This window comes from Triturus cristatus, chromosome 5_2, assembly GCF_964204655.1.
Source record: "Triturus cristatus chromosome 5_2, aTriCri1.1, whole genome shotgun sequence".
In the NCBI taxonomy this organism is placed as follows: Eukaryota; Metazoa; Chordata; class Amphibia; order Caudata; family Salamandridae; genus Triturus; species Triturus cristatus.
In genome coordinates, this window is record NC_140588.1 from 472,586,836 (window position 1) to 472,602,590 (window position 15,755).

The 15,755-nt window shown below is 44.0% G+C and overlaps 1 protein-coding gene across 1 annotated transcript in view; it reads left to right on the plus strand.

The window, feature by feature from the left end:
• The window catches only part of VPS41 (VPS41 subunit of HOPS complex), an 828,363-nt gene that overhangs the window by 432,192 nt on the left and 380,416 nt on the right, over positions 1-15,755 (plus strand). Inside the window, exon 8 of the mRNA XM_085607440.1 lies at positions 9,977-10,096. Coding sequence (XP_085463566.1) covers positions 9,977-10,096 — 120 coding nt within the window. The remainder of the gene's footprint in view (positions 1-9,976; positions 10,097-15,755) is intronic.

Sequence of the window (15,755 nt, forward strand, 5' to 3'; positions counted from 1 at the left end):
ATACACAATAACCAGGTCCCTGTGGGCCCCTGAGACCTCTGGGCTATAATGCCGTTCCACGTGCTGCGGCACTGGCAGCGACGCCCCTGTTAGGAGCGTACTAAAAGACCGAATTCACGCGGGTATGGAAATAGACACGCAGATGATGGACTGCGTCATTTACACTTAAGAATGGGCTCAGCTGAAGGCTTGTTCTTTACTTACAGAGAGTCCATTGAGTGCGCGTAGAGTAGAGTGGTGACTGAAGTCCTAACCAGACGTCTGCGTGTGTGGATTGAATATATGATTTTACATCGCAATCAAGTAGCACGCATGGCATTACCATGCAAATTTTACATCGCAAGTGGCATTACCACGCAGCTTTTCACTTCGGAGCATTCTACCACGCATTCAATATGTTACCACTTCCCTTCGTTTTTACATTTTCTTTTTTTGGGGGGGGGGGACCCCCCTTTTTTTTCTGCATGGATTTTTTAAAATTTTATTTATATTCAATATTCACTTGCACGCCTTGCACCAGCAGCCTTTACTTCCACCAACCACTGAAACAAGCGTGAAAACACACCTAAGACGATTGTAAAACTCAAACATGGACTACTCAAATGACGTACACGCAGGACGTAGGAACGTAGAAGACGATGAAGATGGATGAAGATACTTGTGTGGTAAAGACGATCGTTGAAGGAGAACGCGTGGTGAAGACGTTTACGTGGTAAGTGTACCGTAGTAAACGTACCGCGTTGTAAAGCCTTCGTGGTAAAGGATGTTTCCCGTGTGGATGATGTATGCTCTCCACAGATAATGAGTCCACGGGGTTAGAAATATGGTGTGTTTTCTTCTTGTTTTTGGTTGTATTATGAGTTCCTATTGCTAAAGGACGCTTGACGTGCTTGTGACCCTTCTTAGACATGTTCTAGAAAGAAGCTGCTCTTATTGGTGCCCGTCCTCGCCCCTGTGCATTGCTTACATCAGAATAATTCGGCACCAGTTAGGAATGCTGGTAAGGATTGAAAAACTGCTGCAATAGATGTTTGCGACTGTTACAACATGTACTACCTTGTTTGTAGGTGTAAATTAGGCTTGCATTGTATTGCCCTGCACCCTTTCTCTGACACAATGTACAAGTCCTCTCTCTCAAGAAGGTTTTTCATTTTGGCCTAAGGATCACAGCCCACCATTGATCTGGAATGGAGCGCCACACCTAAAAGGAAGAGGGAGGGGAGTAAAATAGAAAAAAAACATACAGATGTTTTGTCACGAGAAGCCTCAAATAACCAGCCAAGCACGTTTCAGCTCATAGACCATTTTGTGATGTTGCCTCAGAACTGTTTACCATTGTGTCTGCTGTAGACGAGTTTCTCAGGCGTTTCGACTGGGACACTATAGCGAATGCGCAGTAGCTCACAGGTTGCTGCTTGGCAGGGCGCTACCCTCTAGCGCTACTGATGATTGACACTACAGCTTCATGCAGGAGTCTTCAATCTAGGGGATGTGGTGGGCGGGGGAGGGGGGGGGGCTTCAGGGGATCCTGGGGTGGCACCAGGCTCTGGCCAAAAGACTCATTATTCTGATAACAATGCTTTGTTTTAAGCTGGAAAAATTAGCCGCTTTGTAATGGGCCAACACTAATTTATTTTGTTATTTATATCCTAGCTGGGAGTATGTGTCTAAAGGGAAGAGACTCTAAATATTCTTCATGACCCCCTCCCCCATGTCTAATAATCACACTGTGGATACTTTTCCACGTTAGTAAGGGCTGACTGGCCGCAATAGTATGTTTAAGAATCATGTATTTGATTGCATTTTTAAAACAGTAACAAAACTTCAATGCAATGTTTAAATAGGTCTAAATTTAAACATTGCCAATTTAATAGAATAATTGTGAACAATTCTGAGGGGGCCGGATGATTTTTTTTTCCACTTGGGAGGTGAAGCACTAAAAAGTTTGAAGACCAAATGAAAAGAAAACACGTTAACGATACAGACCAAACCGTTCCCAAGAAAGGGGCAGTAGCGGCCCGTGCAGGTAAAAGCGGGTGGGGGTGGGCGGGAAGGAATTCGACAGACGAGCAAGAGGGAAAATTGAATAAATAAATCATTTTTCCTCATTTTCGTCTGTCGGATTCCCCCCCAACCCGGCCCCACCGCTCTTGACCTGTACGGGCCTCTACTGGAAAGGGGGTGTCTGTTTAGGAGCACTGATCCACGTGGTAATGTGGAGCAGACTTAAATTTACAGCAATAACTCATAAACAGTGAAAAAGATCAACAAATCTTACACCTATGCACGCCGCTTCATTTTTGTAAGCAACGAGCACTAAAATCATTACAAGTGAATCTCTCCCTCAGTGATAATCTTAAACAATAGCTAAGTGAATTAAATCAAAGTCGGTAGTCAATGAAGGAGTCCGAGACCGTCATTGTCACATTTACATATCTGCATGAGGCTCTTCATCTAAAGTATAGTATCTGGATTAAATAAGGTTTCAAAGATTCCTCTAATTGTTTTAAGCGTCTTCGCACTGGTATCAAGCGTCCAGTTCACTCTCCGGCCCTGGTTATACACTGCCGCGTTCGCGTTGATATCTGTTGTCGTTGCACGTTGTCAACGACTTAAGAATGTCGAGTCGAGGTGAATTCATGGGCCCAGTGGGCGCTCCAGGAGCGAGGGGCGTCAGGAGAAGATCACTTCTTCCGCATCTTTTCGGAGTAACTGGTTCCTAAAGTTTGCGTTCATTGAGTTTTCGAGAGCTGTGGTAGTAATATATGGTCTTTGGAGCCACCATGTGGCCATGCTGCAGATTTTAGAATCCGTATATGCACATATTAAAATGTGAATTTCGGTACCTACATTTATTTGTTGAAGTACTTAATGGGAAAACAAACACGTATCTGTACTCTCCTCATCGCTACACTGAATGACCACTAAACAGCTGCCTTTGTCAGTGTAGCTGCCTTTGTCAGTGTACGTTGTTTGGTACGTAATACCAGTAGCATTGCAAGAATGCCATGGTTTCTAATGCAAGTCAGCAGAATGCCCCTGGCCCTCGACCCCACCCCCTGGGAGATACTAAAATACATACATAGTTGGAGTGCACGGACACCTCAGACCCATAGGCCTCGGTGTCACTGCACCTGCTGCACTTTTGTTAGGTATGCCCGTGAATGATACCACGGCATGTCTTTGTGCACCTATAAACAGACCCGACCATACTTTTTGTGGGGTGTACAGCGACCCTTTCCGATCAGTACAAAGCAGAGAAGATACAATCTACTTATGAAACGTCCGTTTCCCGCCCAGAAGGCCACCTCAGAACCATGGTATATGAATAGGGTGACCAACTGGCATGGGTGCAATTTCAGGACGGTAAGTGTAAACATTCTGCACAAATATTCAGGACAGAAGGTCAAAATTCAGGACAAACGTCGGGGCAAAAGGTAACTCTTACAGACACATCAGAGGAAGTTGCCCAAAAGTATAAAAGTAAATAAATAGACAGCCACTTGAGTACAAGTAAAAATGTTTTATATTAGTTAGAGACAGAGGCGCAACTAAAGCCACATTTCGGGGGGGGGGGGGGGGGGGGGCTAAGAAAGAATTTCGGGGGGGGCTGAATCTTTTAAGCCATAGGCAGAGTGGAGCTGCAGGGGCTCGTAGAAGGGGTGAAACAACAGAGAGGCCTCATTAACATGCAAATGGTCTTTTAAAGACCTGTGAAGTGCTCGGGTGCGGCTGTGTGTGCGCCGGGAAGCTGTCTCATCCCGGGCTGCCACACACGACGGGGGGGGGGGGGGGGGGGTAGGGGGCTGAAACCCTGTGAGTCCAATTGGTGTTGCGCGCCTGGTTTGAGACACTCTTGCACTTCACGTTTTTTCGGTATGCGTGCAGCTTTGAGCAACTGTGCAGGTCTTTTTGTGGTATTTCATATGATAATAATCTATGTCTATGTGGGGATACTTGTAGAGCACACTGCTACTCCAAAGAGTGTCCTGGCGCTAAAGCTGAGAGGTAGCAGTATGGAAGAAGGCTTAGGGGCAGGAGAAAAAACAGGTTTTCAGTTGTTTGCCGGAACAAGGATGTGGATTCAATGCCTCTCAGATGGAGGGGCATTGTGTTCCAGTGGAAGGGTCCAAGGAAGGAGAGAGCCTTACCTTCTGACCTAGACTTTTTAAAATGGGGGGACATTGGCCAGCAGCAGATTGGAGGAGCGAAGCCTTCTGCGTGGGGTGTAGAAAGAAATCCTACGTTTAAGGTAACTTGGTCCTTCCCCGTACAGGGCTTTCTGTGTGACGAGCAAAGTTTTAAAGATTATTCTTTTCCTTACAGGGAGCCAGTGAAGGCTCCTCAGAAGGTGGGACACATGCACATTTTGAGGGAGCGGTACGGGCCTCATCTATTTATATGGTTACTGCACTGGGTTGTCAAGTCTGATATTTTGTTTAGAGCTCATGGTCCTGAGCAGGCATTTTTGGTGAGAGAAGTGGTCAGGAAGATCTGCTCGGATAGACTTTGTTACAAGCATCTCATATCTGAGTGCCATTGTGAAATGTAAAGCGACACGCATAGGTGAACTAAAGGGACGATTGATCTGATGAACCCACTAAAGGGAACGCATTATGGGTGTTTCAGCAAGTGGAACTTAAAATATGGGATCTGACTTTGCTCATGGGGGCTTCGTAGAGAGTTGCACAAGCTGATGGAAGTCACAAAGATGCTTTACTCTGCAGCTTTCATAAAGAATGCACTGTCGATACACTATTGCATAGCTTATTTTTGATGCCTTGCCTATTGCTACAAACACAATATACATCTCAAGCACAGCTCATGGCACTATGGGGCTCTTCCTAAAACCTTACACCTAAAACAAAGCATGCAGACATTTACAATTACTAGTGTAACATTCAAGTAGCAGTTGGGTGTCACTCAAAATGTCATGTGCATTAAGTATAGATCCCACACATAAGCACACATGAAATACAGAATAATAGCACATAGGCAAGGGAGTAGCCAGACAATTTAAATACATCCCACTTTGAACTAAAGCTCTTATGGCGCCAAGAAAGCAAAGTAAGACATCACAACCCTCCGCAGAAGAGCTCTCTTGTCCAAGGATCTAGCCATTCATCCTTCTATCAAACCCCTGATATCCACCATTTCAAATTTACAGTCTGTCATCTATTAATTCTTTCATCCATCATTCAGTCTTTCACCATTCATTCTGTCCTTCTATCTGTGTGCCCATCCATATCCAATCCTGTTTAACCATTTGCAAACCTATCCATCATCTATCCTTCCATCCATAATTTCACTCATTCATCCCTTCGTCCACCTTTTCACTCATCCATCCATCATTCATCCATCCACCCTTTCACCCAATCCATCCTTTCACTCAGCCATCCAATCTTCCACCCATCCATCCATCCATCCGTTCACTCATACATCCAACCATTTACCCTTTCACCCAAGCCATTCCTTCACTCATCCATCCACTCTACCACCCATCCATTCACTCAGCCAGCCAATCATTTACCCTTTCACCAATCCAGCCATCCTTTCACTTACTCATCCATCCACTCAATCACTCATCCGTCCACCCATTCACCCTTTCACTCATCCATCCATCCTGCTCTCCACCATCCCTTTCACTCATGTATGCATTCTTTCACTCATCCATCTTTACATTCTTCTTTTCACTCATCCATGCACCCATTTGCCTATCCATTCTGTCAATCATTAATTCATGCTTTCCCTCACCCATTCATCCTCCCTTTTTATCTCCATTCCTCTTTCACTTAGCCACTCATCCTTCCAACTACCCTTCACCCATCCACCCACCCATCCAGTTGTAGACAGAAGAGGCCCATCAAGAACTTCACCCTCGCTTTAGTTCCTAAAGCAAGGGATGGGATGGGGAGGGTGTACATAGTGTAGTGTAGTCCTAATAGTACCCTGTCATGCAGGACCTACGCTGTTTACGGATAACATATACTGTGGGTCTGGTGGCAGACTAACTCTGTGCACCCCCGCCACATATGTTGGCCTATGGTTTGCATTAGCTAGCTTGCAGTGTCACTAGAATCTCCTGCTATCAGAGAGACTAGTTTTTGGCAACCTCAGAGCACAATAACCTCAGACTTGTGGAAACAATATTCTACTTTTCACCCAGTCACTCGTGCTTGCTTGTTTTGCTATCAGAGGGATACAGAGAAGAAACAGTGGAGCGTTTTTACAATAAGAATTTATTGTACCGTAGTTCTTCTTTTGTAGAATTAGTGCGCTGTTACAACTGTAACACAGTAGCAGATATAGAACCAACAGTACAGTGAATAAAAAGGAATAGTGTTGTTCTACCATTTTGCAATAGTCGCGAACATATACATGAATATGAAATGCATTTATAAAATAAAGTGCATACTCCTAAGATGCCTGACTAGATGTACCTAAGTGTACCTAGCATGTGAGTAGGTGCTACAAAGCCTAAGCCTAAGAGCCTATGAGCCAAGAATCCCACTAGGATTGAGTCGAACCCCCACACCTGAATCGTGAGAGTGTGGGACTTCGTCCTGGACGTGAGCTGGACACCCCACAAGGGATCGTCAGACCACTGTCAGCTGGAGCGATGGCATGCCGGAGCTGCAGCGTCTCTGGTCAGTGTGTCGGTCTTAAAGTCTCGGTTCCCTCCTGCTTTCTGATAGCAAGAGGTGCTGTATTTATACAGTCTATGTACGTGTGTTACCCATTGTTCAGTATGAGGGTGACGTTGGGGATTAAACCTTGTGCGTTGATGGAAGAGGTGAAGTATGCCCCCTGGAGAGTGTACTCATCAATTATTCATATGTGCTAAGGATGACGTCTTAGCAATATCGATTGGGAAAAACCCACCCTCGGCATGGAACTAGGTGAAAGGTTTAGTCCATAAGGCTACAGTCCTTATAAGGCGTGATGTCCCTATAAGGCATTCTGTCCTTATTTGGCTTATAACACCTCAGCTAAAAATATGTGCTGAGCATAATGTGCTGCCCGACTGGTATTTGGCTGTTTCTATCATTGCATCCAGTAACATTAGACCTACAACAAGCCATGACTATTGGCTTTGTCAATGAATGTTAGTTGCATAAAATAAAAAAATTCAGCAACTATGGCTTCGTTTTATATAATAATAAAAATGCTTCAGCTTTGAAATGATGAGACTGTGTAAGAACTATAACCTCTTCTTTTTAACTTTGTACATTTGATTTGTACATTTCTATCATCTGACCCTAACAGAATGCCCTGCCCTAGACCATGGCAGGAGGACGCCCTCCACATGCTGTAAATTCCAAGCTGGCCCATTGTTCTTCCGCATGTGACAATCAGCCATACAGAATGACAATGGGCGGGGTAGGGCTGCTCTTGTGCTCCAGGATGAGTGCTAGGCTGTCCCATCAGGGAGCTGAGGCCTAGCACAGGGGAACAGCTCTGCTCCCTGCAAGGCCCAAAATCATGGACAAAAGGTGTCCGTAAAGGGATACACACGGACAACGGACGTGAGGTCCAAATTACGTATGGTCTGTGAAATTTATGGACAGTTGGTCACCCTATATATAAAGGTCCTACAAAAATATCTCATCCGTTTCCTGGGGGGCCTCTGAAGTTTCCTCACAGTGGGAAAGAGCGACCAGTGGCCCCTCTCCGGGTAGATGGAGCCTCCGGCTACTTCCACTTGTTAGCAGCAATCTGCTCGACTCGACCCAAGTAATCCCAAGGTAGCACATCCAGCACCGATTACAGCAGCAGCTTTCTGGTCCATTCTACCTCTGGAGATTTAGTTATACGAAGTTACATCGCATGCATTTCCCACGCATGCCTAAACCCTTAAATATATATCTATACACACACACGCGCAAGCACGCGCAAACACCAAAAAATAGCATGCGTGGTAAAGACAGTGCGTGGTTCATACTCCGTTGTAAAGGATGTTTCCCCCACCGGATCCGTAATGCCAGTGGAACATTCCTACCAACGTTGCACAAATGGGCCGTCTAAACTGCCCATGACCATGAGCTTTTTGCCAATAGTTTCTTCTTTATCGAGAAAAGGAAACTGCTTATTAAACGATACAAGAATGCCTCACCATGGGCATTTCCAGACTTTCTGGGAGGGCCTGCTTATTTTCTTTATAAACCCCATTTACTCTAACAATTCTTGGTTAAAACTTACTAAACTCTCCAGGTGGCTTCTATCGCAGAACAAACTACCTAAGTGTTGTGTAGTTATTCTTACAGACGATATTTCTTCCACAATATTTGGAACGAGTTTATAATTACCGCAGTACAGAACTTCCAGTAATGCCTTGATTTATAAAAGAAAGCGTTAAGATGGCATGTTGTCTTTGTCTAGCTGCTCAATCACGAATTCAAAGGTGGAAATTAGTCTCCTGAGCCTGTTGCCGCTGGTTTTCGCTTTAGATTAGCTCTTCTGGCCCCGCTGTTAGACAGTGATTCTATCCACACCACCCACCGGGACTAGGCGGGTGCGTTCTGGCTGACCAGCTTCAAGTGGCTCCGAAGGTACCAGCATCACCCCTCAAGGGCCCGCGGGAATGCTGCAGTGTTATTGGCGAGTTAGTGATGGCGCCTTGAAGACCATTGTATGTGTAGTAAGTAGTTTAGGGACTTTGCCTGGCAGAAGAAAGCCCCTGTTCACTGCACTGGTAAACGAGGAATAGGACGCTCTTCACAAATATTTAGATGTTGTTAATTTCGTGGACAATGTAAAGCTCCATTTGGAGCGCTTAGGATTGCAGTGAAGTAAGGAGTACACAAGGCTTGTAGATCAGAATGTGTCTGTCTTTTGTCTAATCCCCCTTGCACTAGGAGGAAAGGATCCTGGCTTTGAGTATTGAAATTGGATGGAGTAGCCTTCATTACACAAAGAAGCAAGGGATGATATCTTTAAATATCACAGCATCCTGGAGACCCCCTAAGACATGCCTTTCTTGCACAGTCCACCTTTATCGAGTTACATTACATTGGCGCTTTCCCTTCTCACTGCAGACCCCATTCCATGTGTTCATGCTGCATCTTCGCCAGGACACTCTTGAGTATTTGAGCGTGCTATAAAACCCTTTATAACATAACATAACATATACTTGGCATAAACAGTTACAATCACAAGTTAGACAATGTAAGCTTGATGTTAGGGGGCACATCTGTGGCACAGAAGATTGGAATTTTGTCTCCCTTACTAGGCTGCCACAGAAAGTGTTGTACATGAAGGTTGTGTCAGTGTGAAAGTTCTGTTTCACTGAACGGGGAGCCATGGAGTTTCTGGGGTGCGTATGCAGGCTTTGAAAGGGACAATATGGGAGCAGCATCTTGTGACAACAGTCCAAGAGTAGTTCACTCTCCGGGATATCCAAGTCACAGCATTGTTTCACAACAGACTGGCAACACTTTGACAACAGCATTAATTTCCCTAGGATTATTTGGACAATCTCTTTGAAAGTTCGGTGTATAATGTTTCTTTCAACAGAACTTATTATTGTAATCAAATTTCCGAATGCTGATTTATTTGATTATTTAGCTCTCCTAAAATGTCCATACTTTCCTGGCTACCAGTACGTACATTGTAGTGTCATTCTGTTTCGTACAGAGGTTGGCCAAGGCGATGGACTCTGATTTGGGAGGCGGGGATGGATTTTAAGTGCTGTGAAAAAACTGAATTCAAATATGATTTGGTGCTTATAGATTTATGCATTCCCACTTACGTCCCTCTTATTGAACAGTGGACAATGATAGGGGGGTGTGCCACCCTGGGGTTCCTTCCAGATAGCTCAGTTGCTATTTTGGTGTAAGACTTACATTTTGTGCTTCTGTCTCTGCCGTGAACCAAGTAGACCACATGAATGGTGTTAGTTGCCATTTAGGTACAAACCTATACAATGTAGGACATATTCAATAACTAAACCACATACATCTTCTGTTTTTCTCAACAGTTATTGTTATATGACAGGACCTGGCTAAACAGATGGAAAACATCTGTCTTGCACGAAGGAGAAGGAAGCATAACCAATGTGAAATGGAGAGGGAACCTAATTGCTTGGGCAAATACAATGGTAAGGCAAAATTGTGTAACTTCATATCCGTCTGTCTATCTATCTATCTAATCCTGTCCATCGTGGAAGAACCAGCTCCAAGTCAACTTGGACTCTCGAGCCCAAGATGAGCCGAGCTTTCATGTGGCTTCTGCCTGCCACCGACTTTATACCCTCATGCACTAAGAAGTAATATAACATAAACATTCAATGTTAAAAGGGAGAGAAAGAGATTGCCATCTATTATCTGAAATGCACAATGTGAAACCAGAAAGCCTGGGATCAATTCTGGCTTCCTCGCTTGAGTAGATAGTGTGATCTTAGGCAAATATTTTATTACATTGAGCCTCTTTCTTCTTCATTATCACGTGTAAGAGCTCCTTTAAATATGTGAGCTCAGGTTCTGCACTGTAGAAACATCTCTTATGTTTGATTTAATAAACTATAATGTTACTCCATGAATAATAAGAACTTAGGCCACATATATAGTACTGATGACAACTGACTTGCGTCGTATCTAATGGCATTGGCACCAGGGCTGCAGGCGGTCGGGGTGGGGAGGGGGAGCAGGAATGTCTCTAACTTCATATTTAAAAACTATCACTTAAAAAAAATATCTTTCACTGCAGTAATGTAATCTGATGTAAGGTGAAATGCTTCTGCATCTTAAAGAAATGCACTTTCTCAGTTTGAAGATTCTGTATCATATTTTTAATGATGTTTGTTGCATGATTTACATGCCTTCTGTTTTCAGCGCTTAGCAAGCACTCCCACAGCCAAGCCAGACGCTTTGCTCGTTCTGACTCAGCTCTCCTTGTCAATTTGTTAGCTTGCCTTCCTCTACTATATAGATTTGTGTGTATTTTGCAAAATGTAATATTATCCTGGAACCTGCCTCAGATCCTTAACTGTTCTCCTCTATCTATGAGTGGTAAAGCTTACATCCTTGCGAAAATCTTTTTGTTCAAGCCATCACCCAAAGTGTGACCTCTTAAATTGTACCAGCAAATGAACCTCAAAGTACTCAAAGTATGTTATCCACTGAGAAAATTGATTTCTACTCAAAGGGACATCAAATGTGGCATGCATATCTTGGCTGTATCTAACCAGACAATTATACCTACTTAGGGGAACTGCTATTTATTCAAATGGAACTCTTGAATGTACCCAAGTTTCCTTCACTGTAGTCAACAATCATTTCAGCAAAAGCAGATATATACATCCTTTTACCATTTTGTCTATAGACTTTCTCCTCTATTGGCGAACCCCTTCCACTAACCCATTCTAAGGAACAGCCACAGCAAACATCAAACAACCACAGAGAACATAAAGCTCCAATTAACATGGCTGGGTGACTGTAGTGGGATTGTAGCTAGAGTATTAACCTCTGCATGACTTCCAAATTACTAGTATTTTTCACCACAGACCCTTCCTCCAACAGGCCATGTCTGGGTTATGCTGAATTCCAGATATCACTTCCATTCAGCAATTAATCAAGCTGTCTCCCATAATGGAGACAGAAACCTCTAATCTGGTACATCAGCTACACAACTTCAGTTCTGCCGTGGCCCATAGCAATGACGTGGTAGACACCACAAATGAATACCATGCTCTTTGCAAACAACTATCTCAATTCAGTTATGCAGTTATACATCCTGCTATGAACTCACCTTTCCTGCATTAATCCATCCAACGCCAAAGAGGAGAGAAAGCAAGAAACTATCAAAGGCTGACCACGTACTCACAGCATGCCAAATTCGCGCAGGTTATGTCTAACATATAAATGTGATCATTGCTTTTAATTAAACAAGATGACTGCCATCCTTGATGAACTAATGCCTGCTCTTTGCAAGAGACAAGCGGAAACAGTTTGCCCTAAAGCCTGAAATAAATGCTTTTAGTTGCATGACCCCACACAAAAGAGCCTAAAAATATAAGTGGGCTACCAAGAAGGAAGCCTATGTACACCAAAGGCGCTTATTACAAAGACCAAATGGACTCAGAGAAATAGTGACCAAAAAGGATGTTTGTGATGATAAGACATGCCTCCAACTACTGCAAATGCAATCCTACTTGATGGAGTAGTGCTTAAAATTTGCAGACACTTTTATGCCAACAAAATACAGAAAAACAGACTTTGGAAATTACAATCTTGTCCGGAAAGCATTTTGACCGATTCGGTTCTGGAATGCTTTCCGAACGACTCGAATTGGGGGAGTCTGACCGAACGATTTGGATGCATCTCGATGCTTCCGGATACGATTCGGTCGGACTCCCATTGACTTCAATGGGAGCCTGTGTTCCGAACGTGAACACAGGCTCCCATTGAAGAAAGGGGTGTTTGGGGAAAATCATGTAGTGGGTGGCAGGCACCCCATGGTGCCTGACACACTGTGCATGGTTGGGAAGAGGGGACCCATGGGTACCCCCACTGGCCTTATTCGGAGGGACCCAGGTGAAATGGGGCTTGCTACAGGCCCCCAAAGACAGAATCTAACAGCTGTTTTGTTTCAGGTAAGCCAAATTGAAATGGCTGTCCGAATCGGTCATCGTAATCGCTCGCTCGGAAACAGAGTCCATGGAGCTGTACGATTCCGCTCCGAAAGGCTCAACCTGCCTGAATACCTTTCAGAACTGATTTGGACCGCCCTAACAGTTTGCGGCATCGTAATTGGTTGTTCGAAACTGTTTACGATTCGGTCAGAAACAAGAGTTCTGGATTGGATTTGGCAAACCCAAATTCGATTCGGAGCCCTTCCGAACGGGATCGTAATCAACCCCTTTGTGGCTGTTTTCCTTATGCCTGCGTAGTGTATGGTACCCAATTACAAGGTCATGATGAGTTGCTATGAATTTACACTCTCTAGTTATGCTGAAATGTTTAAGCTACGTAGGCGCCCTGATACCTACCTCCTCTTAAGGTGACCTCCAGTGCTTGCTGGCTGAGTGCTCAAAAATACCTCATTATCCCTAAGAGAAATCCCTGAAAGTCTAATACTAAGATTACCTTGCTGCTTAAAAAGCCTTCAGAATATCATATCATCCCGACGTGAATAATTGCTTACATATTAGGCCTCTCATTCATAGAAATTGTTTTCTAAGTTCGGTGGCAGTGGAACTGTGCAACTATTCTTTAAAGCTAGCTTGCTAGGAGAATAACCTTCTGCCATTGTATCTGACAGCAGCACCAAAACAATCACCTCCATTGGTTGATGATGCAGTTTCCACCCTTGGTTAAGGCTATTTTGCCAGCTCGTTTTCTGAACCTGACACTAAGTAACCAGACTTTTCTAAACATGGAGTCAACACATTGGTGTTCCTGACACGGTTTTCAGATGTTTCACCTTCGTCTCCCAGGACCACACACAGATCAGTACATTAAACTTTAACGTTCTCCTTAGTTCCCTGCATCCTACAGCCCCCCAAGGACCGTCCTTTCTCTCTACTTTTCAGTATTTAAAGACCCCCTTGGCAAGCTGATTATGGACATAACCTACTCTTCACCATCATGCTTAATATACTCAACTGTACCTCAAGATCACTCCAGATACCACCCACCTCACTGACTGCCTAGTTAAAATCCGGAGAATGATTCACATCACTATCTAAAGTTATGCCTTCAAAGGATGGCATTCATACTTACCTCCTCTTTACTAGGTAACTAGAAGTCAGCCCTCAAAGTCGGTGTAATCTCATCAACCCTAGTGACCCATGCAAAATTACTAAGCTTTGTTCAGCACAGTAAGACTCGACCTTCACATCAAAGACGTGGTAAAAGGCAGCCACTTTCTATCCTGTTTATTGAGGAACGTATCACATCCCTTGCTCAGTGGTTCAAGACCTTGTCATCTCCAGACTTGACTATGGGACTACCCTTCCATTGGACCTCCCTACTAGCTGCCTTACACACTTAAAGACTGTGTAACAAGCAGCAGCATGTCCGAATAAGGGCAGTCACCACCTTAGTCTTTACCTTGCTGCACTGCTTCTGCTATAAGTCCAGCATACATACAGAACTGCCCAGCATACATACAGAATTGCCTGCATGATCTACAGTGTCCTTTGCCTAAACTCTTAAAAATAGCTGGCCAACTGTTTTATGAGTGAAGATTTCTAAAAAGGTAACACACCTCGAATCAGTCTCTTTTCGGTAGTGCTCCAACATCTCAAACACTCTCTCACCTGATTGCCTTGTGACCCGTTCCTGAGCTTTTCCTGGAGAGACCTTTAGACAGTGCTTTTCAGAAATGCCTAACTCATAAGATTTCACCTAGATTCTTCACCATTAGTTTTGGGCTTTAAGAATCATTAATATAGGAACTCTCCACTGTGCGCCACTCCACTGTGCGCAACTCCACTGTGCGCCACTCCACTGTGCGCCACTCCACTCTGCGCAACTCCACTCTGCACCAGCCACTGCACTCTGCACCAGCCACTGCACTCTGCGCCACTGCACTCTACTTTGCACCACTATAATCTACGCCATTTCATTCTACGACACTGCATTGTATGCTGCTGAATTCATTGCCACTGCACTCTATGCCACTGTACTGTGCAACACTTTACGCCAATGCACTCTACACCCATCCACTCTACTCTAAGCCACTCCAGTGTATTCTACTCTACGCAGCTCCACAGTATGCCACTTCAATACACAACGCTCTCTGCCACTACACCACTCTTCGTCATTCCACTCTACGTGACTCTCCTCTACGCCACTAATTTTTAGCCATGCTGAACAGCAGCCACGCTGGTGTACAACATGGCTAAAACACATTGGCAAAGTCAATAGCTCTTGCATAGTCGAGACCTTTTGGCTTTGACAATGCTTGTTAAGTTTTAGCATAGTAACATTCCCGTGCTTTCTTTCTGTTTCTGACCTTGCAGTGCTCCATCAGAGCACTGGTCTCAGCACTTTTCTTACATCTCATGAGCGACCCTTTTGTGAGTAAAATGGATGTCACCTAACTAATGGAAATTTAGGTTGTGTACAGTTTTTTCCATGTAAGGATAGATGTAAATTGTTTTCTTGCTTATTCTGACAGATGTTTATGTAGGCTACGCAGATTACAATATTGTTTATTCATTATGCCGCAGGAAGGAGGAACATCAGTGCCATTTACTCATCTGTTCATGTCTAGTTTTCTTGTAAGGAGTCTATCAGCGAACATTTTCATAGCCATGGAAGCAAATCACTTTCTCATTAGTCAGTCAACTAGAAAGGATGCAACACCAATAGGTACCGTTTCCTTTTAAGCTGTCAGGCACATCAGCATCGCTTGCTGCAATTAGAGGAAAGCATGGACCACGGGCCATCTGTCTGATGTATGTGGATTGAGTTGTAAAAGAGGATAATGAGCCGCTTGTGATGCTCACATCTACTGTTGTCCCTGAAGGGCAAGAGAAGGTGACAACCTTGAAAGATCTTAATTTCCTCTCTTCACCCTTCATGTACTAGCTTATTTCAAAAGTCATGATATCAAATGCCAAAGTGAATGTTAAGGTAATACAACATGTTCCAAGCAAGAATGCTGGGCTTAAATCATCAAGAAGAAAACATAATTCTCCGATTCTCAAAAAAGTCAGACATTCACTGCAATGAATTCCGTACAGATAGCACGTTTATGGATTTTTAGCCTTTTGCAGAGGTTTTCGACAGTACTACTTTGAAGCGGCTAGA